The following is a 25,449-nucleotide window of genomic DNA, read 5'->3' as shown; positions in this document are numbered from 1 at the left end:
GGCCTTATCCTACAAACTATTAGGCATATAAGTGCTCACTACTCATGACTTCAAGGGGATTCTTAGTGACTGAAAGACTATTGATATGAATTAGTCTTGGTGGGATCAAGGCCTATATCTAATTGGTGTCAGTCTGTTCAATATGTTGTGAATACTAATTAATTGCCTCTGGACCACAGATACAATTGCATCCCCCATTGTATAGACTACAGAGTGATCTAGAAAAGATTCTTATGCCTACCTCTTCAGTTTTGCTCTCAGATCTCCTTCAATTACTTCTTCTTTTCTTCGTTCTTCAACTTGAAGTTCGACGCTGGTCTCAATTTCACCATGTTCATTAAAAGCTACACATCTGTATGTTCCAGAATCAGTTTTTGTTGCATCTTTTATTTCTAGTTTGGCTTCATCTCCTCTCTGTTGGATGAAAATGCGACCTCCCTGGTTGAGTTGTCTCCACTTTCCCTTAGTCCATTTAACATTTGGGATTGGATCACCTCCAACTTTAGCAAGAAATGTTGCAACACTCTCTATAGAAAAATACAAAATCAAAAAGCTTATCTTTCACATGTCTAAGACAGCAGGAGATAATATCATATTGCAAATACAACAAATAGAGAAGATGACATTTTTGGGGAATGAACTTACTTTCCACAATTTTGATACTCTGAGGCTCCGAGATAAAGTACAACTTTCCATCCACTGGTGCTTTCTTAGCTGCTGGTGCAGCTGCTGGTTTTTCTGGAAAATAGGTTTAAGGAATTAAGATGGAGGGTTTAATAGAACAGCTCAGGCATAACAACTCTTTTTGCTCCGCTGAAGGGAAGGGATGTACTATTGGGATATTTTTATTGTAGCTAAATCCATTTACTAAATCAGTATATGCAGTCCATGTGTGAAAGAAAAAATGCCAAGTACTTTCCAATGACTTTCAATAAGTTGTCATTTGATTCCTAAAATGGAAGCAGACACTGTGGCCTGATTCTGATCTCTGTTACAGCATGTAAATTTTAATTTACATTAATGTAAATGACATCAGACTCGGGTTCTGATTTTTTTTAAAATGGATCACTTTAATTTAGATTCTTAAATGCATAGCTGGTCACATAAATAAGTGGCCTGATTTTCAAAAGTGCTGATTAGTTGGTTACCCAGCAACTCCCAGGTCAGGACAGTAACAAAGGGCTTCTCTTTAGTACTCCTTTCTTAAAAACCTGGCCTACAAGGTTCCTTAGAGTTATTGTCAACCTACAGCTAGAAGTTTAAAGTGACTAAACTGCTGTAGGCCACTGCTGCCTCCATGCTTGGGTGGTGCTACCTTAATATGTTCATGACTGAAGAGCTCAGATGCTATAGGATGGGAAACAAAATAAAGTATCTTTGAGAGAGAGAGAGAGAGAGAGTCTCATCCCCAAACTGTATTAACTTCAATTGAGTGAGGGGGCCATGTGGGTTGAAGCTGAGATAGCCCAGCCCAATTAATTGCACTGCTGCCTCTGAGCAGGGCAAAGAATTCTTTCTTATGTGCTTCCCAGGCTTCTTCCTTACTCTACTATCTGTCTGGCTGGCTCGCTCCAGACTGTGCTGTGTCTCATGGTGCCACATAGGCATGGAGCACTCTCCCTGACAATATACCAAATTCCCTTAGTAATGTCCTACAAGACATGCCTAAACCCCCATCTTCCCCATGGAGCATGCATGCTCTGGAGACTGAAGCCCACTCTGTCGGCTTGGTCTTGCCTCAAACCCTTTGTTTTGTCTGCAAGGTTAAATTCTAAACCCTCAGGGTGGGGATCTAATGTTCATTTGACACAGACCTCCTAATGTATATATTGTATACTTATGTTGTTATATTAATTATCATTAAATATAATGCTACAATAAGGCCAGTATTTCAGATTACGTAATATTTTATGAACTTACAAAGACAATGGTTATTTTCTGTTTGGTTATGAACCACTTAATTCACAGAAAACAAAGATGTGAGCATTGTAGTTTTGGTTTAAACTGCCATCACAAGACATGGTTTTTCTCTTTTACTATACCTTTCACTGTCACTTTTGACTTGCAAGAGTCACTTCCAGCCACATTTATAGCTTTGCACACATATTCGCCTGCATCGGTTTTAGTAACTGTGGTGAGTTCCAAAAGAGCTGTTCCATTAGCAAAGCTAAAGTTGCATTTATCTGAAGCTTTTATTTCTCTCCCAGCCTTCAGCCACTGAATCCTGATTGGCTGTGAGCCCTGGACGTGGCAGCTGAGCTGCAAAATATCTCCTTCTGCTATTGTCACTGGTCTAAGAGGTTGGTCAAACACTGGTGGCTTTTTTGGTTCTGGAATTGGAAAATATTTTAGTAAATAATCAAGAAAGAAATGTGTGTTATGAACATGAGAGAGAAACACAGGAAATAAATGAAATCTTGACTCTAACAAGTCAGTTGTATCTACAAGTAAGAGATTGATAAGCAATGTGTATTGATATATACAAGTCTGGTTTCTGAGAATACTAATGCTACATAGTATTAGAAAAAATAATATGGAAAATGTACTTTTTCACAAGCATGCAAGAAGAGAGCTTTATGTATTCCATCTTCTTTCAGTGCAGTAGTATAAATTTGCACTCATTCTTAAAGAATATTAAAACTAAAGCACCACTGCTATTCTTCAAATATTGCTTAAGCACTTTTTATAAGACCAAATAATGCAATATATTACAAAAGCAATTATTGCTGAACTCCATTTTACCACAGCAAACTGCTCTGGCTGTACAAAATTTAGACATATATGCATTTGTTCTGAACCTTCCAACAATGAAGGAAAAGCTGCACATCTTGCACAGCAAAACTGTCATTACCTGAAAAGAAAATTAGTAGAGATTTGATGGATATTATGGGACCTCAAGTTTTTAGATCACTAAATGTTCAGGCTGATCTGTTTTTACAATCTTAATTCATAGTTCACACCAGATATAACTGGTTACCTCATCATCATTGTCATAAATTTTCAAGCAACATTAATCTGACTTTAACCTAGAAAGTCAAATTAATTGCTTGCTTTTGTGGTTTAACTCAATCCCATCCTGGATGCCCTCAACAGCAAGAGTGAGGAACAGTGACAATGCAATTGGTGGGAAAGATACGCGAGCAAATTTATTGACATTAATATAGGCAAAAAGAAACCAGTATTACAGGTTTTAAATTTTTACTGTGTTAAATGTATGTCTTGGGTGACATCACATAATATCTCACAATATTATTCGACATAATATAAAAGGCAAAGTAATGGGAAGAGCAGAGGTTCAATCCATCCTGAACTTATGCATTAGCAGATGAATTTGGAAAAATCACGATTGCAAATACAGGAAGATAAAATGGCCTGATGTATTTTTGGCACCACGTGGAGATTAGCCACATGTAACTTGGCTACTCCTCAGTTTGGTTGTCCTATTTGGCAGGGACAAAAGATTTATCTTATGACTCTTGATGTGTGGAGGAGATGAGCACTACTGTTCCATATGAAATCACCTGGCAATGCAGGTGCTTGAAAACCAGGCCAGGGTGTTGGACCCATTAAAATATTTATTTGTTTGGGGTTGGCAATCATGCATTTGCAGAGCAGGTATGTCACAACTCTACCCTCAGGTATGCATGACCAAACTAGTTAGTTTATGTGAAAGTTGCACAGGTGTAAATATAGGCCAAAATAAAACCATCTCATGCACATTTTACTTTGCTCATTCGATGCAGTTCCCCTGCAAAACCCCAATGGAGGTTCAAATGAAGTGTCAGCATAGGCTCATTTTTATGAGTAATCTAGACGTTACTGTTTAAAGTATGACACACATCATATTGCAGTAGGGAAAAGTGGAAAAAAACAAATGTACAAGAAAAAGACATGCAATGGAGTAGATAGTGCGTTTGCACTACACTTGTTAAGAGCTAGATAAATAATTCACAAAATACTTTCTAAATACATTATGTACTATGCTCGGAATGCATATTAAGGGTATGGACTTCCAAAGATATATGATAAATTGGGATTATGTATGCATGATAGATCCCAAAGGACAGTATGCAAAAAGTAAAAAACAAAAACAAAAACAACAAACAAATATTCCAGGTGTGGTCAGGAATTTGTTTCATTACCAGGAATAATTATGGCATATTGTAAACCTCTAGCCATTCATAGCATGCACAGTGTCGGGTTATTATTTGCTACTAATATGTATTGATAGCAGCAAGGTTTGTGTAATACCGTTCTATAAATAAAATATAGAAAGCTACAGGAAAGCAGTCACTATTTTGTTGTATACTATTTGTATCATATTCTAAGGTGAAAGGAATAGAAATACTGTGCCCAAAGTCTATCCTGAAATACAGAGCTCGCATTGAAGTTCATGAGAGTTGTGCCTGTGTATCTAAAGCAGGAATTGGGGCCATTATTTCATTGTGTAAACTGTATTGAATTTAATATTGTTCGAACACAATTATATATGGCCTAAAGATAAGACTCCTAGAGAGAATTATTTGATTAGCTATGGAAGGCGTATATTGACAGCTAACATGTTGATAAAGAAAACTAACACCACAGTGAGGCAAAATATGAAATTAACTAACCTTTAATAACAACGGAAGAAGTACACAATACACTTCCTGCTTCATTGGACACTTTGCAGGTATATAAACCAGCATCAGCCTGCGCTGCACTCTTAATTTGCAGAAGTATATTGTTGTTTAGGAATGATATTTCACAATTAGGACTCTGATAGATCTCTTGATTGTTTTTATACCAAGCAACGGTCAGAGGCTGAGAACCAGAAACCCGGCCTTCAAGTTTAAGGATGTTCCCTTCTGTTTCTTCTACTGTTTCAGATAGTTTCTTTGTAAAACTAGGTGGAATTTTTCGTTCTGCAAGAAATGAACATAGTCCTTAAATTCTACAAATAAATTTTAAGATCATATATTCAGTAGAAGACTTTTCAAGAAATACCTCTAATTACTATATGTTGTTAAAAAACAGTTTGTATACACATTTTTTTAAACAAAAAGTATGCAGAGAACACCATTCTTGGAACAGGAAAATACCACACTGTATAAATGGATATGGAGTTTTGCTATTTAAAAAGTAATAAAAAATTACTTACACTGCTTTTAAGAAAAATGCCTTCTTTAAACAAAATCAAGACCCTATGTATAAACTACAAGGAACAAACCAGATTTTGTACAAATCACTTAAAATGAAAAAGTCTGTAAACTTTCAAAGAAAGTAGACTAAAGAAAACATTATCTCCTCCTCACAATTCTCCCCACACTTTCCTTCAAAGACCTTTCAGTTCCTCCTAATACATACTTCAATACACATTTTCTTCTAATCCATATATTGAAAAGATGATATCAAACTTATCTAGCAACAAGATGATTTATTTATTTTAGATATAAAGGAATTCATACACATGAATCAGTCAATACCTTTAATACTAAGTTGAGCTGCACAAGAGTCCTTTCCAACTTCATTGCTAGCATGGCATGTATAGGTACCAGAGTCTGCATTGTCAATGTTCAGAACTGTCAAATAAGCTATGTTGTCTACATAACTAATCTGGTACTTTCGTCCAGTCCGTATCTCTTGGTTATTTTTTGCCCAAGTGACCTTAATTGGTTGTGTTCCTGATATGTGACATTCAAAGTCAGCACTATCCCCAGCAAAAGCATCTACAGGTGCAATTGGGATGTCAAACAATGGAGGATTCTTCCCTTCTACAGGATGAAAGAAACAACAAAATGTATAGCTTTTAAAAGATCAATTTGCTTAAACCATATTGTTAAACAAATGTTGCACTTATTGTTTTAAGTTAAGATGGAAATTTTAAAATGACCTGGTGATGTTGAAGGGAAATTATTTAATAACCAACTAACCTGTAAGCACGAGCTTGGCACTGGAAGAAACAGTTCCAATAGCATTGGAAGCTGTACAAGTGTATTGCCCAGCAAGGCTCTTGTCAGTCTGCAAAAACTGGAGAGTTGCTACGTTATTCAAGAAGGAGGTTTGCACATTGTAGCTATCTCGGATATGTACGCCGTCTTTAGACCAGGATACTTCAATAGGTTCTGAGCCAGTTATGCCACAATCAAACGTAACTGGTAAGCCAATAGTTTCATGAATGTCTCTCAATGTTCGTGTGAATGAAGGAGGAAATTTACGCTCTGCAAGGAAAGAAGTATTGCACAATGAAAACTTTGGGAAGTTATCCAGCTTTGGTGAACTCTCCAGTAAGCACTGCCTAAAAAGATACCCTATTGTGGTATAGATTGGGTAGATTTACAAGAAGATACTGGACGATCCAGTTATCGTTTTTAACCAACATGCCTAATATAAAACAGTAAGAAGCCCACAAAAGATCAAAGAGATTATATGTTAAACCATTTAGTTTGGGGATTGGTGTGAAGAGAGGGCTCTGCCCAGGGATGCTAGGAAGAGTACAACCAGTTGAACCCTTCCTGTCTCATTGAAGTCCATGTTCCAAAGTTGTAAATGAAGGCAGAACTTAGCCTTAATGTTTAATCAATGGTCTCATATTTTCTACAGTGGAAAGAGCAAGAAGAATAACTGGGAACATGCCCCAAACTGAAGGGTAAGACACAGAAGCCTCTATGTCTTAGAGAGAGCACAGGACAATTTCCTGGGAATTTCTTCCCAGCCAGTTCTTTGCTACTGAAAGGTAATGAATGCTGCATGGGTAGTTTCTAACTGGTCATGTAAAGACACTGGGTGTTTCTGAAAAAATACTTTTCTTTCCTGAAACACCACACCTGAAGAAAGTAAATTTTTATTCTTGGTAACATGAAATATTCACCTTGAACAGAAAGCAAAGCTGATGAAGAAGCTTCTCCAACACTGTTTTCTGCTTTGCAGGTATACTTTCCACTATCACCACTATCCACCTGGCTGAAAACCAAAGTGGCAACGTTGTTCTTAAAGTACATTTTAGAGGTAGGAGTTGCTCTTAGTTTTGTATCTCCTTTGTACCATGATACAATAATTTCTGGTGTGCCAGCAACTTGGCATTGTAATGATGCAGAATCCCCAACTGTCACCTGAACAGGTTCCAAGCGTGTAACAAAATAAGGTTGTTCTAAAGAACAAAGACAAATCATTAATACCAGAATTTAAATACCACAATGACCATTAGTATAAAAAAGATTCTTTCTGGAATGAGGACACACCTAATACTGAGACTGCAGAGTGACAATTATCTTGTCCAGAATCATTCTCAATGTGGCAAGTGTATTGTCCCTGATCTTCTATTTTACTACTGGGAACTTCCAGTATGGCAGATGTTTCTGTGGTGGTGATGCTGCATTTTGCAGAATGAACTACTTTGTATCCATTTTTCTTCCATAAGACTGCAATCGGAGGGGTACCAGAGTATGTGCATTCCAGAATTAATGGTTTTCCTTTCTCCACATTGAGATTATTCAGTTTTTTCACAAATTTGGCTGGTTCTATAGTGAACATTATGAAGATAAACGTTAAAAGTTGACACCAAGAGATTTTTTTAAAGAAATGTGTGAAATGTCAAGCCTGACAAACCTTTTACAAAGAGCTGTGTTGTGCAAGAAATTTTGCCAGCCTCATTAGTGACCAGACAGGTGTAGTCTCCACTTTGGAGTGGCTGTACATCAAACAGCTCCAGTTCTGCAACTGAATTTTCCAAGGAGATGTTGCATCTATGTTCCGGTACTAGTTCAACGCTACCTTTGAACCATTTAACATCCAGTGGAGGGGTGCCTTTTAGGATACTGGTAAAAGTTATATTTTCACCAGATAAAACTTGCAGGGAATCAGGTTTCTTCACGAAAGAAGGAGGTTCTAAAGACACACAGAAAAGACAAGTGCACTTTAATAAAGAGTAAAATATTCCCTTACAAAATATGGGTGGTTAGAATCATGTGACAGGGCCAAAAACGTGAATTGCCAGCAAATAAAGTATTTTATATCTTAAAGCTCCACCTTGTCCTGGATACTAACCTCTAACAGTCAAATATGCACTGCATTCATCAGATCCAGCTACGTTAGTAGCTGTACATGAGTAAGTTCCCATATCAGATTCCTTTAGTGTGTTCACTTTCAAAGAGCAAGTATTGTCTGTGAGAGTCGTCTGATATTTGTCTCCACTAGTGATCTCATGTCCATCATGGAACCAGGAAACAGAAATAGGTGGTGACCCAGACACTTTGCAATCCAGCACAACAGAAGAACCAGAGAGACCATTGACTTCTTTCAGTTTTCTTGTGAAAGAAGGAGGTATAATGCGATCTGTATAGGATAAAACACAGCTATAAATATTACAACAGTATAATTTAAAAGGGAGATGGTTTCCAGTCATCTAGCAGAAACACCACACTTTCCTTTGGCACATCTGAATTGGTGTCAGGGAATACTAAGAAGCATAATGTCCACCCCACGAGGCATGAGGTAGTGAGAGAAGATAAGAAAGAGTTGTAGGATACTCTTGAAATCTGTCAACTCACCCCTTCTGAGGATCACCGTTCTCCTTTTATTTTTTCAATAATTCCTTATAAGGAGAAGAACAGTATTGCACCATCTGGGACGTGCAGATTCAATTGATGAGACTGACCCCAAGCAACAGCCTCATCTTTGTGACAGGTGAAAAATGTGAAGAAGGCTTCAACCTACTCCCTCCCTCCATGATCTCCACAACACTAGCGGACCCACATAGGGTGCCTTAAGTCACATTAGCAGCGAGTCTTCCCAAAGTGGCAGCAGCCTGACGTGACACCGAAGGAAGCAGCTTGTTGTGTAACGCCTTTTAAAGAAATTGTAAGAATCAAAGATAATTCACAAGTTAATCAACTAACCTGAAACACGCACTGAAGCTGTGCACCTGCTTTGGCCAACACTGTTTTTCACCTCAAAAGTATACTCCCCACTGTCTTCTACTTTTGCATTGAGGATCTTAAGTCCAGACACTTTGTTGAAGAAGCTAATTTTGTATTTCTGATTAGTAGACAGCTCTTTCCCATTCTTAAACCATCTAGTAGTGAGCTCCGGTGTGCCATCCACTGTGCATTCTAGAGTACAAGAGTCTCCAGAGGTGACTTTCATTGGGCCGGGCTTCTCTACAATGACTGCAGGTTCTGAAATGAGATGCAAATCACAGCCATAGTTGATAACAGGACGGGAGATGCAATCAGTTTGTTAAGTGGGGTTAAAATATCATTCCATATTTTTTTGTTTCCCTGTTACCAACCTAGAACTGACAGAGTGGCAAAGCACTCCTGAACTCCTGCGTCATTTTTGATCTGACAGGTGTATTTTCCAGCACTGGCTGGTTCTGCTTTTCCAATCCGTAGAGTTGCAACGTTTTCTGAATAGGAAATCCAAAGATTTTCACTTTCTCTAACGATTTCCCCTTTGTCTTTCAGCCACAGAACAGAAATGGGCTGGGATCCTTCTACTGTTGCCTGCAGCTCAACTGTGTCCCCAACTACAGCAGTGAAATCACTGAGCTTCTTCACAAAAATTGGTGGTGCTGGTGAAGAGAAGATACGTCATGTTAAAACCGCAAGGAGAGTGCAGGAAGAGAGTGACAAGAATGATATGATGCTATGAATATAATTGATGTGTAAATCATTATACAAACCTTTTAGAGTTATAAAGCCAACGCAAGTGTCACTTCCTACATCATTTACGGCTTTACAATGATATTCACCGACATCTGCGTCACCCAGACTAAGGATGTGAATACTAGCAAGATAGTTCTCAGACATGATTTTGTACTTCTTGCTACTTTTAATTTCTCTTTTGTCCTTATACCATGAAATTTGGAATGGAGGAGTGCCCTGAAGCTCACACTCAAGATGGACATCTGAACCTTTCAAAGTCTCAACCGGATGGGGTTTCTTGCTGAAAACAGGGGGTGCTATGAAAACAGACAGAAATTTGGGTTTCTGTTAATTCTGTTCAGGACATAACAGAGAAAAGAACATTTAAACAATAATTGTATCGCTATGTCGGACTGATATGGAAGAGTAAAGATACGCGTCACAATAAGAGATGGCTTTCATGCCATGGCAAACTGGTAATATATGTATCCTGCATTCGGAGAAGTTTCTATTCACCTATCTGACTAAAGATAATATTTTTACTCTTTAACTGCAAGTACAGTGGAGAAATCATAGACAGAAAGACACACATACAGAAGTTCTGACCTTTCACTTTTAATGAGGTACTGGTGCTTGCACTACCCGCTGCATTGCGAGCTTCACAAATGTAGTCTCCACTGTCTTCCACACGGAGATTGTGCATTTCAATGACTGCCATGGAATCAATGAAGGACATTCTGTATTTTTCACCATCATGGATTTCAGTTTCATCTTTGTACCAGGTGACTTTGATTTCTGGAGAGCCGCCTATTTTGCATTCATATCTAGTAAAATCATGCTGTTTTACAACTCTAGAGGAGTCTAGCTTTGTTATAATCGTTGGTGGTTCTATAAAATCAAAGAAAAGGGTAAACATGATGATACACTAAATTGCACTGATCCATTAAATGCTTAAATTAATGAACTATCTAATCAAAAGCACAGACTTTGGAGTGTGGTGAGTGGTAGAAATATCTACAAAATGTGAATTTACACTAGCTAGTGATATACATGGTGGCAGCATGACAAGAATGAACACATAGCTTGAAAAGAAGAGTATTTTAGAAAACAAGAAAGAAAATTGTGTTGTAAATGCAAACAAAAAGACAAGAAATCTGAGACTTGTATTGAATATCTCCCTCCTGTCTTAATGGCTTTTCCATTTCTACACCACTGAGATTTGGCATTTGGGATAGAGAACTGACAAATCAGGGTACAAATGCATCCTTCCTTAAAAGCAGAATCACAAAGATTCTGTTCAACTGCAGGGGCTATTAGCAGGTTAATATATATATATATATATATATATATATATATGTATTAGTAGGCATCAGTATTAAATTAAGAGTGTAAATTACTTTCAAATAGAAACTTTAAACGTACACTTACCAATCACAGTTAGCTTTGCACTAGCAATATGTGGACCACAGACAACTCTGAAATTCCCCTGATCTGCTGGTTGGCAGTTCCTGATTCTGAGTATGTGCCGATCGCCTTTAATTTTTATTTCATACTTGTTACTAGAATCCAATTTTTGAGTTCCTTTGTACCAGGAGAGTTTGATTTCTGGATAATTAATCTTAATTTCACATTCAAATATAGCGTCTTCATCTGCTAAAATGGTCTGGTTTTCAATATCCCTGATGAGAGTAATAGGCTGAAAAATATGATTTTAAAAGATTCAGTCTTCATTCCAAGATCACACTTCCTATTATGTGATTAAATATTTTACTATCAAGTCAAAGCCATCATGTCACCTCTGTCTGTGTGAGTCTTTGCTGAATAAATGATACAAGTTCGTCAAATTCCTGTTCTTCTTTGCGAGCTCTCTCTGTTACTTCAATTTCCTGGAGAAAGACATGACGTGGTTTAACATCAAGTAACACTATTGGGAAATAGCTAGGATCCATGTCTTTATATGTGTTTTCCCCACAACAAATCTGGAGAGTCGTGTATCTCTCTAACTGAACTTTCTGCAAACCCATAGCTCACTTTAGCCTCCTCACCAGCCCATCTTACAGGTTCCGTGTCACCAAGATCCTCTGGACAAAGACATGGGGACAGGACTTACTTGGACAGAAGGGTCACTGTTGGTAGCAGCACTGCATCACCCAGTGCTTGAGCATGCTGGGAGTTCTCAGAGTGAGACAAGAAGGTCATGACTGGAATCTGAATCTCTAATACATACAGCAATGTCACAGCTAGGACATCAAGTCTGCTGCCAGAAACCATGTTACTCTTAACATTCCTAATGCCACAATCTGACTAGGTCTTACCAATCTATGACTTTCTTCCTCTTGGCTTTGCTTTAGCAGCTCAAAGGCTTGGAGGAGGCCACGGAAATCAGTAATTCCATACATGCGAGCATACTTCTCATATTCTTTAGGATCAACATTTTTGAGAAGTTCCATGATATCAATGGGCTTCTCTTCCTCTTCTTCCTTCTTTTTGGTTGGAGTACTATTTAAGCAAGGGGATTAATTAGAAAACATGCACAATATTTCTCCTTTCTAAGAGAATCCTTTGGGAAACCAAGTCTGCTTAAAATTGTTTGGTATAGAGCGAGCCTACAGGTTAGTGCTGGAGGGGCCTTATCCTACAAACTATTAGGCACATAAGTGCTCGCTACTCATGACTTCAAGGGGATTCTTAGCTAACTGAAAGACTGTTGATATGAGTACGTCTTGATGGGATCAAGGCCAATCTATAATTGGTGTCAACCTGTTCAATACAGTGTGAATACTAATAATTACATCTGGATCAGAGATACAATTAAAGTATCCCCCACTGTAGAGATTATAGACAAATCTAGACAAGATTCTTATGCCTACCTCTTCAGTTTTGCTCTCAGATCTCCTTCAATTACTTCTTGCCTTCGTTCTTCAACTTGTAGGTTGGCACTGCTCTCAATTTCACCATGTTCATTAAAAGCTACACATCTGTACATTCCAGAATCAGTTTTTGTTGCATCCTTTATTTCTAATTTGGCTTCATCTTCTCTCTGCTGGATGATAATGCGACCTCCCTGGTTGAGTTGTCTCCACTTTCCCTTAGTCCATTTAACATTTGGGATTGGATCACCTCCAACTTTAGCAATAAACGTTGCAACACTCTCTATAGAAAAATACAAAATCACGAAGCTCATCTTTCACATGTCTAAGACAGCAGGAGATATCATCATACACCTAATACAACAAATAGAGAAGATGACATATTTTTGGAAGAACGAGCTTACTTTCCATAACTTTGAGATTCCGAGGCTCTGAGATAAAGTACAGCTTTCCATCCACTGGTGCTTTCTTAGCTGCTGGTGCAGCGGCTGGTTTTTCTGGAAAATAGGTTTTAGGAATTAAATTGGAGGGTTTTATAGAACAGCTCACTTTCAAGCATAACAACTTTTTTCAATCCCCTGAATGGGAATATCTTTTATTGTAGCTGAATCCACTTACTAAAGAAGCATATGCAGTGCATGTATGAAAGAAAAAATGCCAAGTACTTTCCAATGACTTTCAATAAGTTGTCATCTGATTTCCTAAGATGGAAGCAGACACTGTAGGGCTTATTCTTATTTCTGTCACACCGTGTAAAATTTACATAGAAATAAACGTCATCAGAATCAGATTTTAAGATTTTCAAAAATGGATGACTTTAATTTAGACTCTTAAATCAACAGCTTGGCACATAAATAAATGGCCTGATTTTCAAAAGTTCTCATCAGCTATTACCCAGCAGCTTCCACACAGGACGTTACCAAGGGGCTTCTCTTCGGTGCTCATTTCTTAAAGACCTGGCCTACAAGGTGTCTTAGTTTTATCATCAGCCTACAGCTAGAAGATTAAAGTGTCTGAGTGACTTCTAGGCCCACTGCTGCCTCTGTTCTAGGGGTGGTGCTACCTTAATATGTTAATGACTGTGAAGAGCTCAGATGCAATAGTGATGGTGGGATAAAGATTTGAGAGAGAGTGAGTCTCATCCCCAAACTGTATTAACTTCAATTTAGTGAGGGTGCTGTCTGGGTCGAGGCTGAGATAGCTCGGCCCAATTAATTGCACTACTGCCTCTGAGCTGGGCAAAGAATTCTTTCTTATGTGCTCCCCAGGCTTCTTCCTTACTCTACTATCTGTCTGGCTGGCTCGCTCCAGACTGTGCTGTGTCTCATGGTGCCACATAGGCATGGAGCACTCTCCCTGACAATATACCAAATTCCCTTAGTAATGTCCTACAAGACATGCCTAAACCCTCATCTTCCCCATGGAGCATGCATGCTCTGGAGACTGAAGCCCACTCTGTCAGCTTGGTCTTGCCTCAAACCCTTTGTTTTGTCTGCAAGGTTAAATTCTAAACCCTCAGGGTGGGGATCTAATGTTCATTTGATACAGACCTCCTAATGTATATATTGTATATTTATGGTGTTATATTAATTATCATTAAATATAATGCTACAATAAGGCCAGTATTTCAGATTACATAATATTTTATGATCTAACAAAGACAATGGTTATTTTCTGTTTGGTTATGAACCACTTAATTCGCAGAAAACAAAGATGTGAGCATTGTAGTTTTGGTTTAAACTGCCATCACAAGACATGGTTTTTCTCTTTTACTATACCTTTCACTGTCACTTTTGACTTGCAAGAGTCACTTCCAGCCACATTTATAGCTTTGCACACATATTCGCCTGCATCGGTTTTAGTAACTGCGGTGAGTTCCAAAAGAGCTGTTCCATTAGCAAAGCTAAAGTTGCATTTATCTGAAGCTTTTATTTCTCTCCCAGCCTTCAGCCACTGAATCCTGATTGGCTGTGAGCCCTGGACGTGGCAGCTGAGCTGCAAAATATCTCCTTCTGCTATTGTCACTGGTCTAAGAGGGTGGTCAAACACTGGTGGCTTTTTTGGTTCTGGAATAGGAAAATATTTTAGTAAATAATCAAGAAAGAAATGTGTGTTATGAACATGAGAGAGAAACACAGGAAATAAATGAAATCTTGACTCTAACAAGTCAGTCGTATCTACAAGTAAGAGAATGATAAGCAATGTGTGTTGATACATACAGGTCTGGTTTCTGAGAATAAATGCTACATAGTATTAGAAAATAAAATAGTATGAAGAAAGTACTTTTTCACAAGCATGCAAGAAGAGAGCTTTATGTATTCCATCTTCTATCAATGCAGTAATTATTTGGCACTCATTCTTGAAGACTATTAAAATAACTAAAGCACAGGAGCTAAGACTTCAAAAAAAGCAGACTTCAACAAAACTTAGAGTACTGGACAGTATTGTCCGATGGGAAGAATAGCCAAGCGAAAAAAGAGTTGAGGAGAAATGGCAGTTTCTCAGGGAGATAACATTAAAGGCACAACTGCGAAGTATCCTGATGCGAAGAAAATATAGGAAGAATAGTAAGAGGCCAATATGGCTCCATTCTGAGCTGGTTAATGATCTAAAGATCAAAAAGGAATCATATAAAAAGTAGAAACCCAGGCAAATTGCTAAAAGAATAGCACAAACATGTAGAAACAAAATCAGAAAGGCTAAGTCACAAAATGAGTTACACCTAGGAGGAGATATCAGTTCAATAAGAGGAGGATCGTTAATAAGTTAGGATCAAGAGAAAGATGAAGGAAAGTGTCAGTCTTTGTGAACTCCTGGAGGACTTGTGAGGTCCTAGAATACTAGAGAAAGGCAAACATACTACTTATCTTTAAAAAGGGAACAATGAGAACCTGGGGTATTATAGACCTGTCAGCCTAACTTTGATATGTGGAAAGATAATGGAACAATTATTAAACAATCAATTTGTAAGCACCAGGAAAATAATAGGGTTATAAGGAACAGCCAGCATGGACTTTTTCAAGAACAAATCATGCCAATACCAGCCTAATTTCCTTCTTTAACAGAGTTACTGGGCTAGTGGATAGGGAGAAGCAGTAGATGTGATACTTGTGTGGGAGGGATAGCTCAGCGGTTTGAGCATTGGTCTGCTAAACCCAGGGTTGTGAGTTCAATCCTTGATGGAGCCACTTAGGGATCTAGGGCAAAAATTGGTCCTGCTAGTGGAGGCAGGGGGCTGGACTCAATGACCTTTCAAGGTCCCTTCCAGTTCTAGGAGATAGGTAATAATTGGAGATATACCCATCTTGATTTTAATAAGTCTTTTGATACAGTCACACATGATATTCTCTTAAGCAAACCAGGGAAATGTGGTCTAGATGCACTTATTATAAGGTGGGAGCACACCTTACTCAAGACCATACTCAAGAAGTAGTTATGAATGGTTCGCTGTCAAATGGGGAAGATGTATCTAGTGGGGCCGGCAGGGGTCAGTCTTGAGTCCAGTACTATTAAATGTTTTCATTAATGACTTGGATAAAGGAGTGGACAGTATGTTTATAAAATTTGCAGATGACACCAAGCTGGAGAGGAGTTGCAAACACTTTGAAGGACAGGATAAGAATACAAAACAACCTTGACAATCTGGAGACATGGTCTGAATTCAACAAGGTGACATTCAATAAAGACAAGTGCAACTACAAAATGGGAATTAACTGGATAGGTGATACTACTGCTAAAAGGGATCTGAGGATTATTGGGGAATCACAAATTAAATATGAGTCAACAATCTGATGCAGCTGCACAAAAGACTAATATTCTGGGGTTTATTAACAGGAGTGTCCTATGTAAAACCTGGGACCTAATTGTCCCATTCAATGGGGCACTGGTGAGGCCACAGCTAGAGTACTGTGTCCAGTTCTGGGCATCACATTTTATGAAAGATGTGGGCAAATTGGAGAGAGTGGGATGAGAGCAACAACAACAACAAAAAAAGGTTTAGAAAATTTGACCTATGAGGAAAATTTTTTCTTAAAATGGGCAAGTTTAGTATTGAAAAAGAAGACTGAGGAAGACCCTGATAGTAGTCTTCAAATATGCTCAGAGTTGTTATAAAGGGGACAGTGATTAATTGTTCTCCACATCCACTGAGGGTCCCTAGAACAAGAAGTAATGGGCTTAATCTGCAGCAATCAATATTTAGGGTAGATATTAGGAGAAACTTTCTAACTATAAGGGTAGGTAAGCTCTGGAATAGGCTTCTAAGGGAGGTTGTGGAATCTCCATCATTGGAGATTTTTAAGAACAGATTGAACAAATACCTGTCAGGGATGGTCAAGATTTACCTGTCCCTGCCACAGCACAGGGTGCTAGAATTGATGACTTCTCAAGGTCCCTTCCAGCCCTAAATTTCTATGATTCTATACTGCAACAAAAATTACTGCTCAATCCCAAGCTACCACAGCAAACTTCTCTCACTGTACAAATTTAGATATAGATAGATTTGTTCTGATCCTTCCAACAATAAAAGGAAAAGCTGCACTCCTTGCATAGCAAAACTGACACTACATGAAAAGACAAGTAGATATTTGATGGATATAATGGGACATCATATATTTATACCACTAAAGATTTGGCCAGAACTCTTTTTCATTGTTAAAAACTTTAATTCTCATTTTTGAGAGTAATCTAGTCATTATTATTACTTTAACATAGGACACACATCAAATTAAGTATGGAAAAGATAAAAGAAAAACAAATGCTCAACACAGCGAAAGATGTGCAATGGAGTAGGTAATGTATTTGCACTAGGTTTGCTAAAAGCTACATAAATTATTAAAAAAATACAGTCTAAGCACATGAAGTAAAATGCTAGGAATGCATATTAAGGATATGGACTTCCACAGACATATAATTAAGTGGAATTATGCATACAAGACTAGATCCCAAAGGACAGTATAGAGAAAAAAAAGACTAACTCTTGCATTAGTAGCTAAATGTTTTCAGCTATTTTTTAAAAATGCTGACATTGTCCTGGAAAAATCTGTCACACTTTAGTAAACAAATATTCTGAGTATGGTCTTGAATTTATATAATTGCCAGAAAAAATTTTGGATTACTGTAAAGATCTCACCATTCATAGCATGCACAGCCTCGGGTTATTATTTGCTACTAATATGTATTGATAGCAGCAAGTTTTGTGTAATACTGTTCAATAGAGGAAATGAAGAAGTTTGCAGGAAATCATCACTCTTTTGTATTATATTATTAGTACCACATTTTAAGTCAAAAGAAATAGACATATATTGTGCTCAATTCTATCCTGAGATACAGAACTCACATTGAAGCTCATGAGAGTTCTGCCTGAGTATCTAAAGGAGAAGTAGCTGTCATTATCTCATTGTTATGCTGTACTGAATTTAATATGGTTTAAAAACAATTACACATGGCCTAAATATAAGACTCCTAGAAAGAATTATTCAATTAGCTCTGGAAGACATATCTTGCCAGCTAACACGTTGATAAAGAAAACTAACACCACAGAGAGGCAAAATAATGAAATTAGCTAACCTTTAATAACAACGGAAGAAGTACACAATACACTTCCTGCTTCATTGGACACTTTGCAGGTATATAAACCAGCATCAGCTTGCCCTGCGCTCTTAATTTGCAGAAGTATGTTGTTGTTTAGGAATGATATTTCACAATTAGGACTCTGATAGATCTCTTGATTGTTTTTATACCAAGCAACAGTCAGAGGCTGAGAACCAGAAACCCGGCCTTCAAGTTTAAGGATGTTCCCTTCTGTTTCTTCTACTGTTTCAGATAGTTTCTTTGTAAAACTAGGTGGGATTTTTCGTTCTGAAAGAAAAGACTTGATTATTTACTCCTTAAATTCTAAAATTAAATTTTAAGATCAAATATTCAGTGGAAGACTTTTCAAGAAATACCTTTTATGACTATATGTTGTTATAAAACTGTTTGCATACCTTTAAACAAGATTCTATTTTTTTACAGAAAGTACACAGAGAGTAGCACAATTAGAACAGCAAAACAGGACACTGTTTAAATGGATGTAGAGTTCTACTAGTTACACCATAATTAAAATATCACTTATCTTATACTGCTTTTAAGAAAAAATCCTTTAATAAATGAACAATTTATGTATAAACAAGGAACAAACTAGAATTTTCTATAAACTATGACAAAAAATATGACAAAATCCGTAAAGTTTTAAAGAAAAGAAGACTGAAGAAAACATTATCTCCACTCCTCAATTCAATGCTCACATTCCTTCTAATACCTGTAGATCTCTTCTGACAGCAATTTCAATACACATTTTCTAATCCATATATTGAAAAAATGCTCTCCAAATTATATAGCAAAAAGACTTGTTTCTTTCAGATATAAAGGAATTCAATGTGCACATCATACACATGAATCAGGCAATACCTTTAATACTAAGTTGAGCTGCGCAAGAGTCCTTTCCAACTTCATTGCTAGCATGGCATGTATACATTCCAGAGTCTGCATTGCCAGCATTCAGAATTGTCAAATGGGCTATGTTTTCTACATAACTGATCTGGTATTTTCCTCCAGTCCGTATCTCTTGGTTATTTTTTGCCCAAGTGACCTTAATTGGTTGTGTTCCTGATATGTGACATTCAAAATCAGCACTATCCCCAGCAAAAGCATCCACGGGTGCAATTGGGATGTCAAACAATGGAGGATTCTTCCCTTCTACAGGATGAAAGAAACAACAAAATTTATAGCTTTTAAAAGATCAACTGTTTTAAGTTAAGATGGAAATTTTAAAATGACCTGGTGATGTTGAAGGGAAATTATTTAATAACCAACCAACCTGTAAGCACAAGCCTGGCACTGGCAGAAACAGTTCCAATAGCATTGGAAGCTGTACAAGTGTATTGCCCAGCAAGGCTCTTGTCAGTCTGCAAAAACTGGAGAGTTGCTACGTTATTCAAGAAGGAGGTTTTCACATTGTAGCTATCTCGGATATGTACGCCGTCTTTAGACCAGGATACTTCAATAGGTTCTGAGCCAGTTATGCCACAATCAAATGTAACTGTTAAGCCAACAGTTTCATGAATGTCTCTCAAAGTTCGTGTGAATGAAGGAGGAAGTTTACGCTCTGCAAAGAAAGTATTGAACAACAAAAATTTGGGGAAGTTATCTACCATTGGTGGAATTCTCCAATAAGCAATGCCTAAGAAGACACTGTATTGTGGTATAGATTGGGTAGATTTACAAAAAGATACACTGGAAGATCCAGTCATTATTTTCAACCAACTTACATAATAAAAAACACTAAGAAGCCCACAAAGAATCAAGGAGATTATTTGTTATATCATATAGCTTGGGGGCTAGTGTGAAGGGAGAGCTCTGCCAGGACGTGGACTACCAGTCAATGTGGTTACAAAATTATACATGAGGATAGAATTTGCCATAACATTTCATTTATAATTTCACACTTCCTGCATTGGGAAGAGCTGGAAGAATAACTACATTCATGAATGCCCTATTCTTAGAGAGAGCACTGGTTAACTAAAGATTGGCATTAGGAATGAATTTCCAGCCAGACTTTCACTGGTGGAAGGTAATCAATGCGGAGGGGAGACTAGACAGGGGTGGTCTCTAACTGGTCAGTTAGAGGAAGAGAATGTTACTAAGAAAAGACTTTTCATTACTGAAGAAAACAACCCTTTAGTTACGCAACTTTTTAAATGTGTTAACATGAATTATTCACCTTGAGCAGAGAGCAAAGCTGATGAAGAAGCCTTTCCGACACTGTTTTCTGCTTTGCAGATATACTCCCCACTATCACCACTATCCACCTGGCTGAAAACCAAAGTGGCAACATTGTTCTTAAAGTACATTTTAGAGGTAGGAGTTGCTCTTAGTTTTGTATCTCCTTTGTACCATGATACAACAATTTCTGGTGTGCCAGCAACTTGGCATTGTAATGACGCAGAATCCCCAACTGTCACCTGAACAGCTTCCAAGTGTGTAACAAAATAAGGTGGTTCTAAAGAACAAAGACACATGATTAATTCCACAATTTAAATATCACAATGACTATTACTATAAAAAAAATCCCTTGTGGAATGAGGACACACCTAATACTGAGACTGTAGAGTGACAATTATCTTGTCCAGAATCATTCTCAATGTGGCAAGTGTATTGTCCCTGATCTTCTACTTTACTACTGGGAACTTCCAGTATGGCAGAGGTTTCTGTGGTGGTGATGCTGCATTTGGCAGAATGAGCTACTTCAACACCATTTTTCTTCCACAAGACTGCAATCGGAGGGGTACCAGAGTATGTGCATTCCAGAATTAATGGTTTTCCTTTCTCCACATTGAGATTATTCAGTTTTTTCACAAATTTGGCTGGTTCTATAGTGAACAATATGAAGATAAAAGTTAAAAGTTGACACCAAGAGATTTTTTTAAAGAAATGTGTGAAATGTCAAGCCTGACAAACCTTTTACAAAGAGCTGTGTTGTGCAAGAAACTTTGCCAGCCTCATTAGTGACCAGACAGGTGTAGTCTCCACTTTGGAGTGGCTGTACATCAAACAACTCCAGCTCTGCAACTGAATTTTCCAAGGAGATGTTGCATCTATGTCCTGGTACTAGTTCAACGCTACCTCTAAACCATTTAACATCCAGCGGAGGGGTGCCTTTTAGGATACTGGTAAAGGTTATATTTTCCCCAGATAAAACTTGCAGGGGATCAGGTTTCTTCATGAAAGAAGGAGGTTCTAAAGACACACAGAAAAGACAAGTGCACTTTGATGAAGAGTAAAATATTCCCATATGTAACACAGGCGATAGACTCATATAAACACACCCAAAAAAGTAAGCAACCCACAAAGAAAGGAGTTTATATCCGAAAGCTCTGCCTTGTTCTAGATACTAACCTCTAACAGTCAAATATGCACTGCATTCATCAGATCCAGCTACGTTAGTAGCTGTGCATGTGTAAGTTCCCATATCAGATTCCTTTAGTGTGTTCACTTTCAAAGAGCAAGTATTGTCTGTGAGAGTCATCTGATATTTGTCTCCACTAGTGATCTCATGTCCATCATGGAACCAGGAAACAGAAATAGGTGGTGAACCTGACACTTTGCAATCCAGCACAACATGCAAACCCAAGAGACCACTGGCTTCTTTCAGTTTTCTTGTGAAAGAAGGAGGTAAAATGCGATCTGTATAGGATAAAACACAGTTATAAATATTACAACAGTATAACTTAAAAGGGAGATGGTTTCCAGTCATCTAGCAGAAACATCACACTTTCCTTTGGCACATCTGAATTGGTGTCAGGGAATACTAAGAAGCATAATGTCCATCCCACGAGGCCTGAGGTAGTGAGAGAAGATAAGAAAGAGTTGTAGGATACTCTTGAAATCTGTCAACTCACCCCTTCTGAGGATCACTGTTCTCCTTTTATTTTTTCAATAATTTCTTATAAGGAGAAGAACAGTATTGCACCATCTGAGACGTGCAGACTCATTTGATGAGACTGACCCCAAGCAACAGCCTCATCTTTGTGACAGGTGAAAAATGTGAAGAAGGCTTCAACCTACTCCCTCCCTCCATGATCTCCACAACACTAGCGGACCCACATAGGGTGCCTTAAGTCACATTAGCAGCGAGTCTTCCCAAAGTGGCAGCAGCCTGACGTGACACCGAAGGAAGCAGCTTGTTGTGTAACGCCTTTTAAAGAAATTGTAAGAATCAAAGATAATTCACAAGTTAATCAACTAACCTGAAACACGCACTGAAGCTGTGCACCTGCTTTGGCCAACACTGTTTTTCACCTCAAAAGTATACTCCCCACTGTCTTCTACTTTTGCATTGAGGATCTTAAGCCCAGACACTTTGTTGAAGAAGCTAATTTTGTATTTCTGATTAGTAGACAGCTCTTTCCCATTCTTAAACCATCTAGTAGTGAGCTCCGGTGTGCCATCCACTGTGCATTCTAGAGAACAAGAGTCTCCAGAAGTGACTTTCATTGGCCCGGGCTTCTCTACAATGACTGCAGGTTCTGAAATGAGATACAAATCACAGCCATAGTTGATAACAGGACGGGAGATGCAATCAGTTTGTTAACTGAGGTTAAAATATCATTCCATATTTTTTTGTTTCCCTGTTACCAACCTAGAACTGACAGAGTGGCAAAGCACTCCTGAACTCCTGCGTCATTTTTGATCTGACAGATGTATTTTCCAGCACTGGCTGGTTCTGCTTTTCCAATCCGTAGAGTTGCAACGTTTTCTGAATAGGAAATCCAAAGATTTTCGCTTTCTCTAACGATTTCCCCTTTGTCTTTCAACCACAGAACAGAAATGGGCTGGGATCCTTCTACTGTGGCCTGCAGCTCAACTGGGTCCCCAACTACAGCAGTGATATCACTGAGCTTCTTCACAAAAATTGGTGGTGCTGGTGAAGAGAAGATACTTCATGTTAAAACCGCAAGGAGAGTGCAGGAAGAGAGTGACGAGAATGACATGATGATAGGAATATAACTGATGTGTAAATCATTAAACAAACCTCTTAGTGTTATAGAGGAAATGCAAGTGTCACTTCCTACATCATTTACAGCCTTACAGTGATATTCACCGACGTCTGCGTCACCCAGACTAAGGATGTGAATACTAGCAAGGTAGTTCTCGGACATGATTTTGTACTTCTTGCTACTTTTAATTTCTCTTTTGTCCTTATACCATGAAATTTGGAAAGGAGGAGTGCCCCGAAGCTCACACTCAAGATGGACATCTGAACCTTTCAAAGTCTCAACCGGATGAGGTTTCTTGCTGAAAACAGGGGGTTCTATGGAAAGAAGAAATTTGAGTTTCTGTTAATTCAGTTGGGGACATAACAGAGAAAAGAACATTTAAACAGTAAATTGTATCACTATGTTGGTCTGATATGGAAGAGTAAAGACATGAGTCTCAATAAGAGATGGCCTCCATGTTATAGAACCCTGGTAAAATCCATACCCTGCATTCTCAGAAGGCAGCACTCGCCTATCTGACTGAAGAGAAGATTTATTAACCTTCCACAGCAGATTAAAGGAAGGAACCGACAAAAAAGGGAGGAGTGGGGTTCTGACCTTTCACTTTCAATGAAGTACTGGTGTTTGCAGTGCCCGCTGCATTGCGAGCTTCACAAGTGTAGTCTCCACTGTCTTCCACACTGAGACTGTGCATTTCAATGACTGCCACGGTGTCAACAAAGGACATTCTGTATTTTTCGCTGTCGTGGATTTCAGCTTCGTCTTTGTACCAGGTGACTTTGATTTCTGGAGAACCGCCTATTTTGCATTCAAATGTAGTGGAATCATGCTGTTTCACAACTCTAGAGGAGTCTAGCTTCTTAATAAACCTTGGTGGTTCTATGAAACCAAAGGACAAGAGTAAACAAGATGATTCACTAAACTGCAGATTCTTTAAAATGAAAATCTAACCAACAGTGTACACTTTTTTGGGTGGTGGGGGAAGAGTACAAATATCCACAGAACGTGAATTTACACTAGCCGATGATATATCTGGTAGCAGCATGACAAAAGCGAACACATAGCATACATTACAAACAAATGCAGGGGCGTTTCTTTGTACATCTTTGCCAATGGTCTGCATTATATGTAGAATGATTTCCCAAGTTCCTTGCAAAGATTCGGACATATTTATTTTGCAGAAAGGTTATTGTTTACTAAATTGGCATATATATAACTTACAAGAGCATTTAGATATAAGAATTACCCTCAGCTAGAATTCAATAGTTTATATATCATGTGCCCAGATTTTCATATAGCTACTGCACACAAAACTATATATATAATTGACATGATTCATTGACATATTCAACTCTTACTGTGGGTGGCAGCATCTTAAAATGCCAAACTTACAGCTGAAATTTCCTCTTTGGAAGTTCCATACTAAATTTCAGCTCATTTGTGACCTTGACCATGAAAGAAATGTATACTGAATTCTGTGCATGTTATATGTATGGAAGAGAATTTTATATATATGTGTATGTGTATGCTGTGTGGCTTAGTCCTAGAGTATATGTATATGGCTAAAGTCTGTTTCCTGATCGACCTTTTGGGCAAAAGTACGTTTGTTATGTATAAAGTTTAAGCTTTTTACAGTTACCAAAGTTTAGCACATGCAGCATGTAAATACCTTGCAATGCCGGCTACAACAGGGCCATGTGTACACCTGTTCTCACTTTCATGTGACATTGTAAATAAGAAGCAGGCAGCATTATCTCTCTTAACTGTAAACAAACTTGTTTGTCTTAGTGATTGGCCAAACAAGACGTAGGACTGAGTGGACTTGTAGGCTCTGAAGTTTTACATTGTTTTGTTTTTGAGTGCAGTTATGTGAAAAAAATAATTCTACATTTGTAGAGGTGGACTTTCACAATAAAGAGATAGCACTACATTACTTCTAAGACAGTGTTTCTCAAACTTTTGTATTGGTGACCCCTTTCACACAGCAAACCTATGAGTGCAACCCCCTTTATAAATTAAAAACACTTTTTTATTTATTTAACAGATATAAATGCTGGAGGCATCGTGGGGTTTGGGAATGGAGGCTGACAAGTCATGACCCACCATGTAATAATTTCATGCACCCTGAGGGGTCCCAACTCCCAGTTTGAGAATCCCTGTTCTAATAGGTGAATTGAAAAATACTATTTCTTTTGTGTTTTTACAGTGCAAATATTTGTAATATAATATAAAGTGAGCACTGCACACTTTGCATTCTGTGTTGTAATTGAAATCAGTATATTTGAAAATGTAGAAAAATGCAAAATATTTATAATAAATTTAAATTGGTATTCTATTATTGTTTAGCAGTGCGGCTAAAACTGCGATTAATCAGGGCTATTTTTTAAAAAACGAATTAATTTCTTATGTGTTAATCAC

General features: G+C 38.0%; 1 protein-coding gene across 1 annotated transcript in view; it reads right to left on the bottom strand.

The window, feature by feature from the left end:
- Positions 1-25,449, bottom strand: part of TTN (titin) — a 308,399-nt gene that overhangs the window by 176,020 nt on the left and 106,930 nt on the right. The window contains exons 103-133 of the mRNA XM_039494704.1: positions 23,629-23,910; positions 23,067-23,345; positions 22,674-22,955; positions 22,282-22,560; positions 21,431-21,718; positions 20,993-21,271; positions 20,626-20,904; positions 20,256-20,534; positions 19,353-19,640; positions 18,944-19,231; positions 18,062-18,352; positions 14,272-14,559; positions 12,898-12,990; positions 12,494-12,776; positions 11,939-12,122; positions 11,420-11,509; positions 11,052-11,319; positions 10,230-10,511; positions 9,662-9,940; positions 9,269-9,550; positions 8,877-9,155; positions 8,026-8,313; positions 7,588-7,866; positions 7,221-7,499; positions 6,851-7,129; positions 5,913-6,200; positions 5,466-5,753; positions 4,614-4,904; positions 2,043-2,330; positions 646-738; positions 242-527 (exon numbers count right to left, since the gene is read on the bottom strand). Coding sequence (XP_039350638.1) covers positions 242-527; positions 646-738; positions 2,043-2,330; positions 4,614-4,904; positions 5,466-5,753; positions 5,913-6,200; positions 6,851-7,129; positions 7,221-7,499; positions 7,588-7,866; positions 8,026-8,313; positions 8,877-9,155; positions 9,269-9,550; positions 9,662-9,940; positions 10,230-10,511; positions 11,052-11,319; positions 11,420-11,509; positions 11,939-12,122; positions 12,494-12,776; positions 12,898-12,990; positions 14,272-14,559; positions 18,062-18,352; positions 18,944-19,231; positions 19,353-19,640; positions 20,256-20,534; positions 20,626-20,904; positions 20,993-21,271; positions 21,431-21,718; positions 22,282-22,560; positions 22,674-22,955; positions 23,067-23,345; positions 23,629-23,910 — 8,101 coding nt within the window. The remainder of the gene's footprint in view (positions 1-241; positions 528-645; positions 739-2,042; positions 2,331-4,613; positions 4,905-5,465; positions 5,754-5,912; positions 6,201-6,850; positions 7,130-7,220; positions 7,500-7,587; positions 7,867-8,025; positions 8,314-8,876; positions 9,156-9,268; positions 9,551-9,661; positions 9,941-10,229; positions 10,512-11,051; positions 11,320-11,419; positions 11,510-11,938; positions 12,123-12,493; positions 12,777-12,897; positions 12,991-14,271; positions 14,560-18,061; positions 18,353-18,943; positions 19,232-19,352; positions 19,641-20,255; positions 20,535-20,625; positions 20,905-20,992; positions 21,272-21,430; positions 21,719-22,281; positions 22,561-22,673; positions 22,956-23,066; positions 23,346-23,628; positions 23,911-25,449) is intronic.

The sequence above is a fragment of the Mauremys reevesii genome, linkage group 11 (assembly GCF_016161935.1).
Source record: "Mauremys reevesii isolate NIE-2019 linkage group 11, ASM1616193v1, whole genome shotgun sequence".
In the NCBI taxonomy this organism is placed as follows: Eukaryota; Metazoa; Chordata; order Testudines; family Geoemydidae; genus Mauremys; species Mauremys reevesii.
This window is presented reverse-complemented; position numbering and strand designations above follow the sequence as displayed.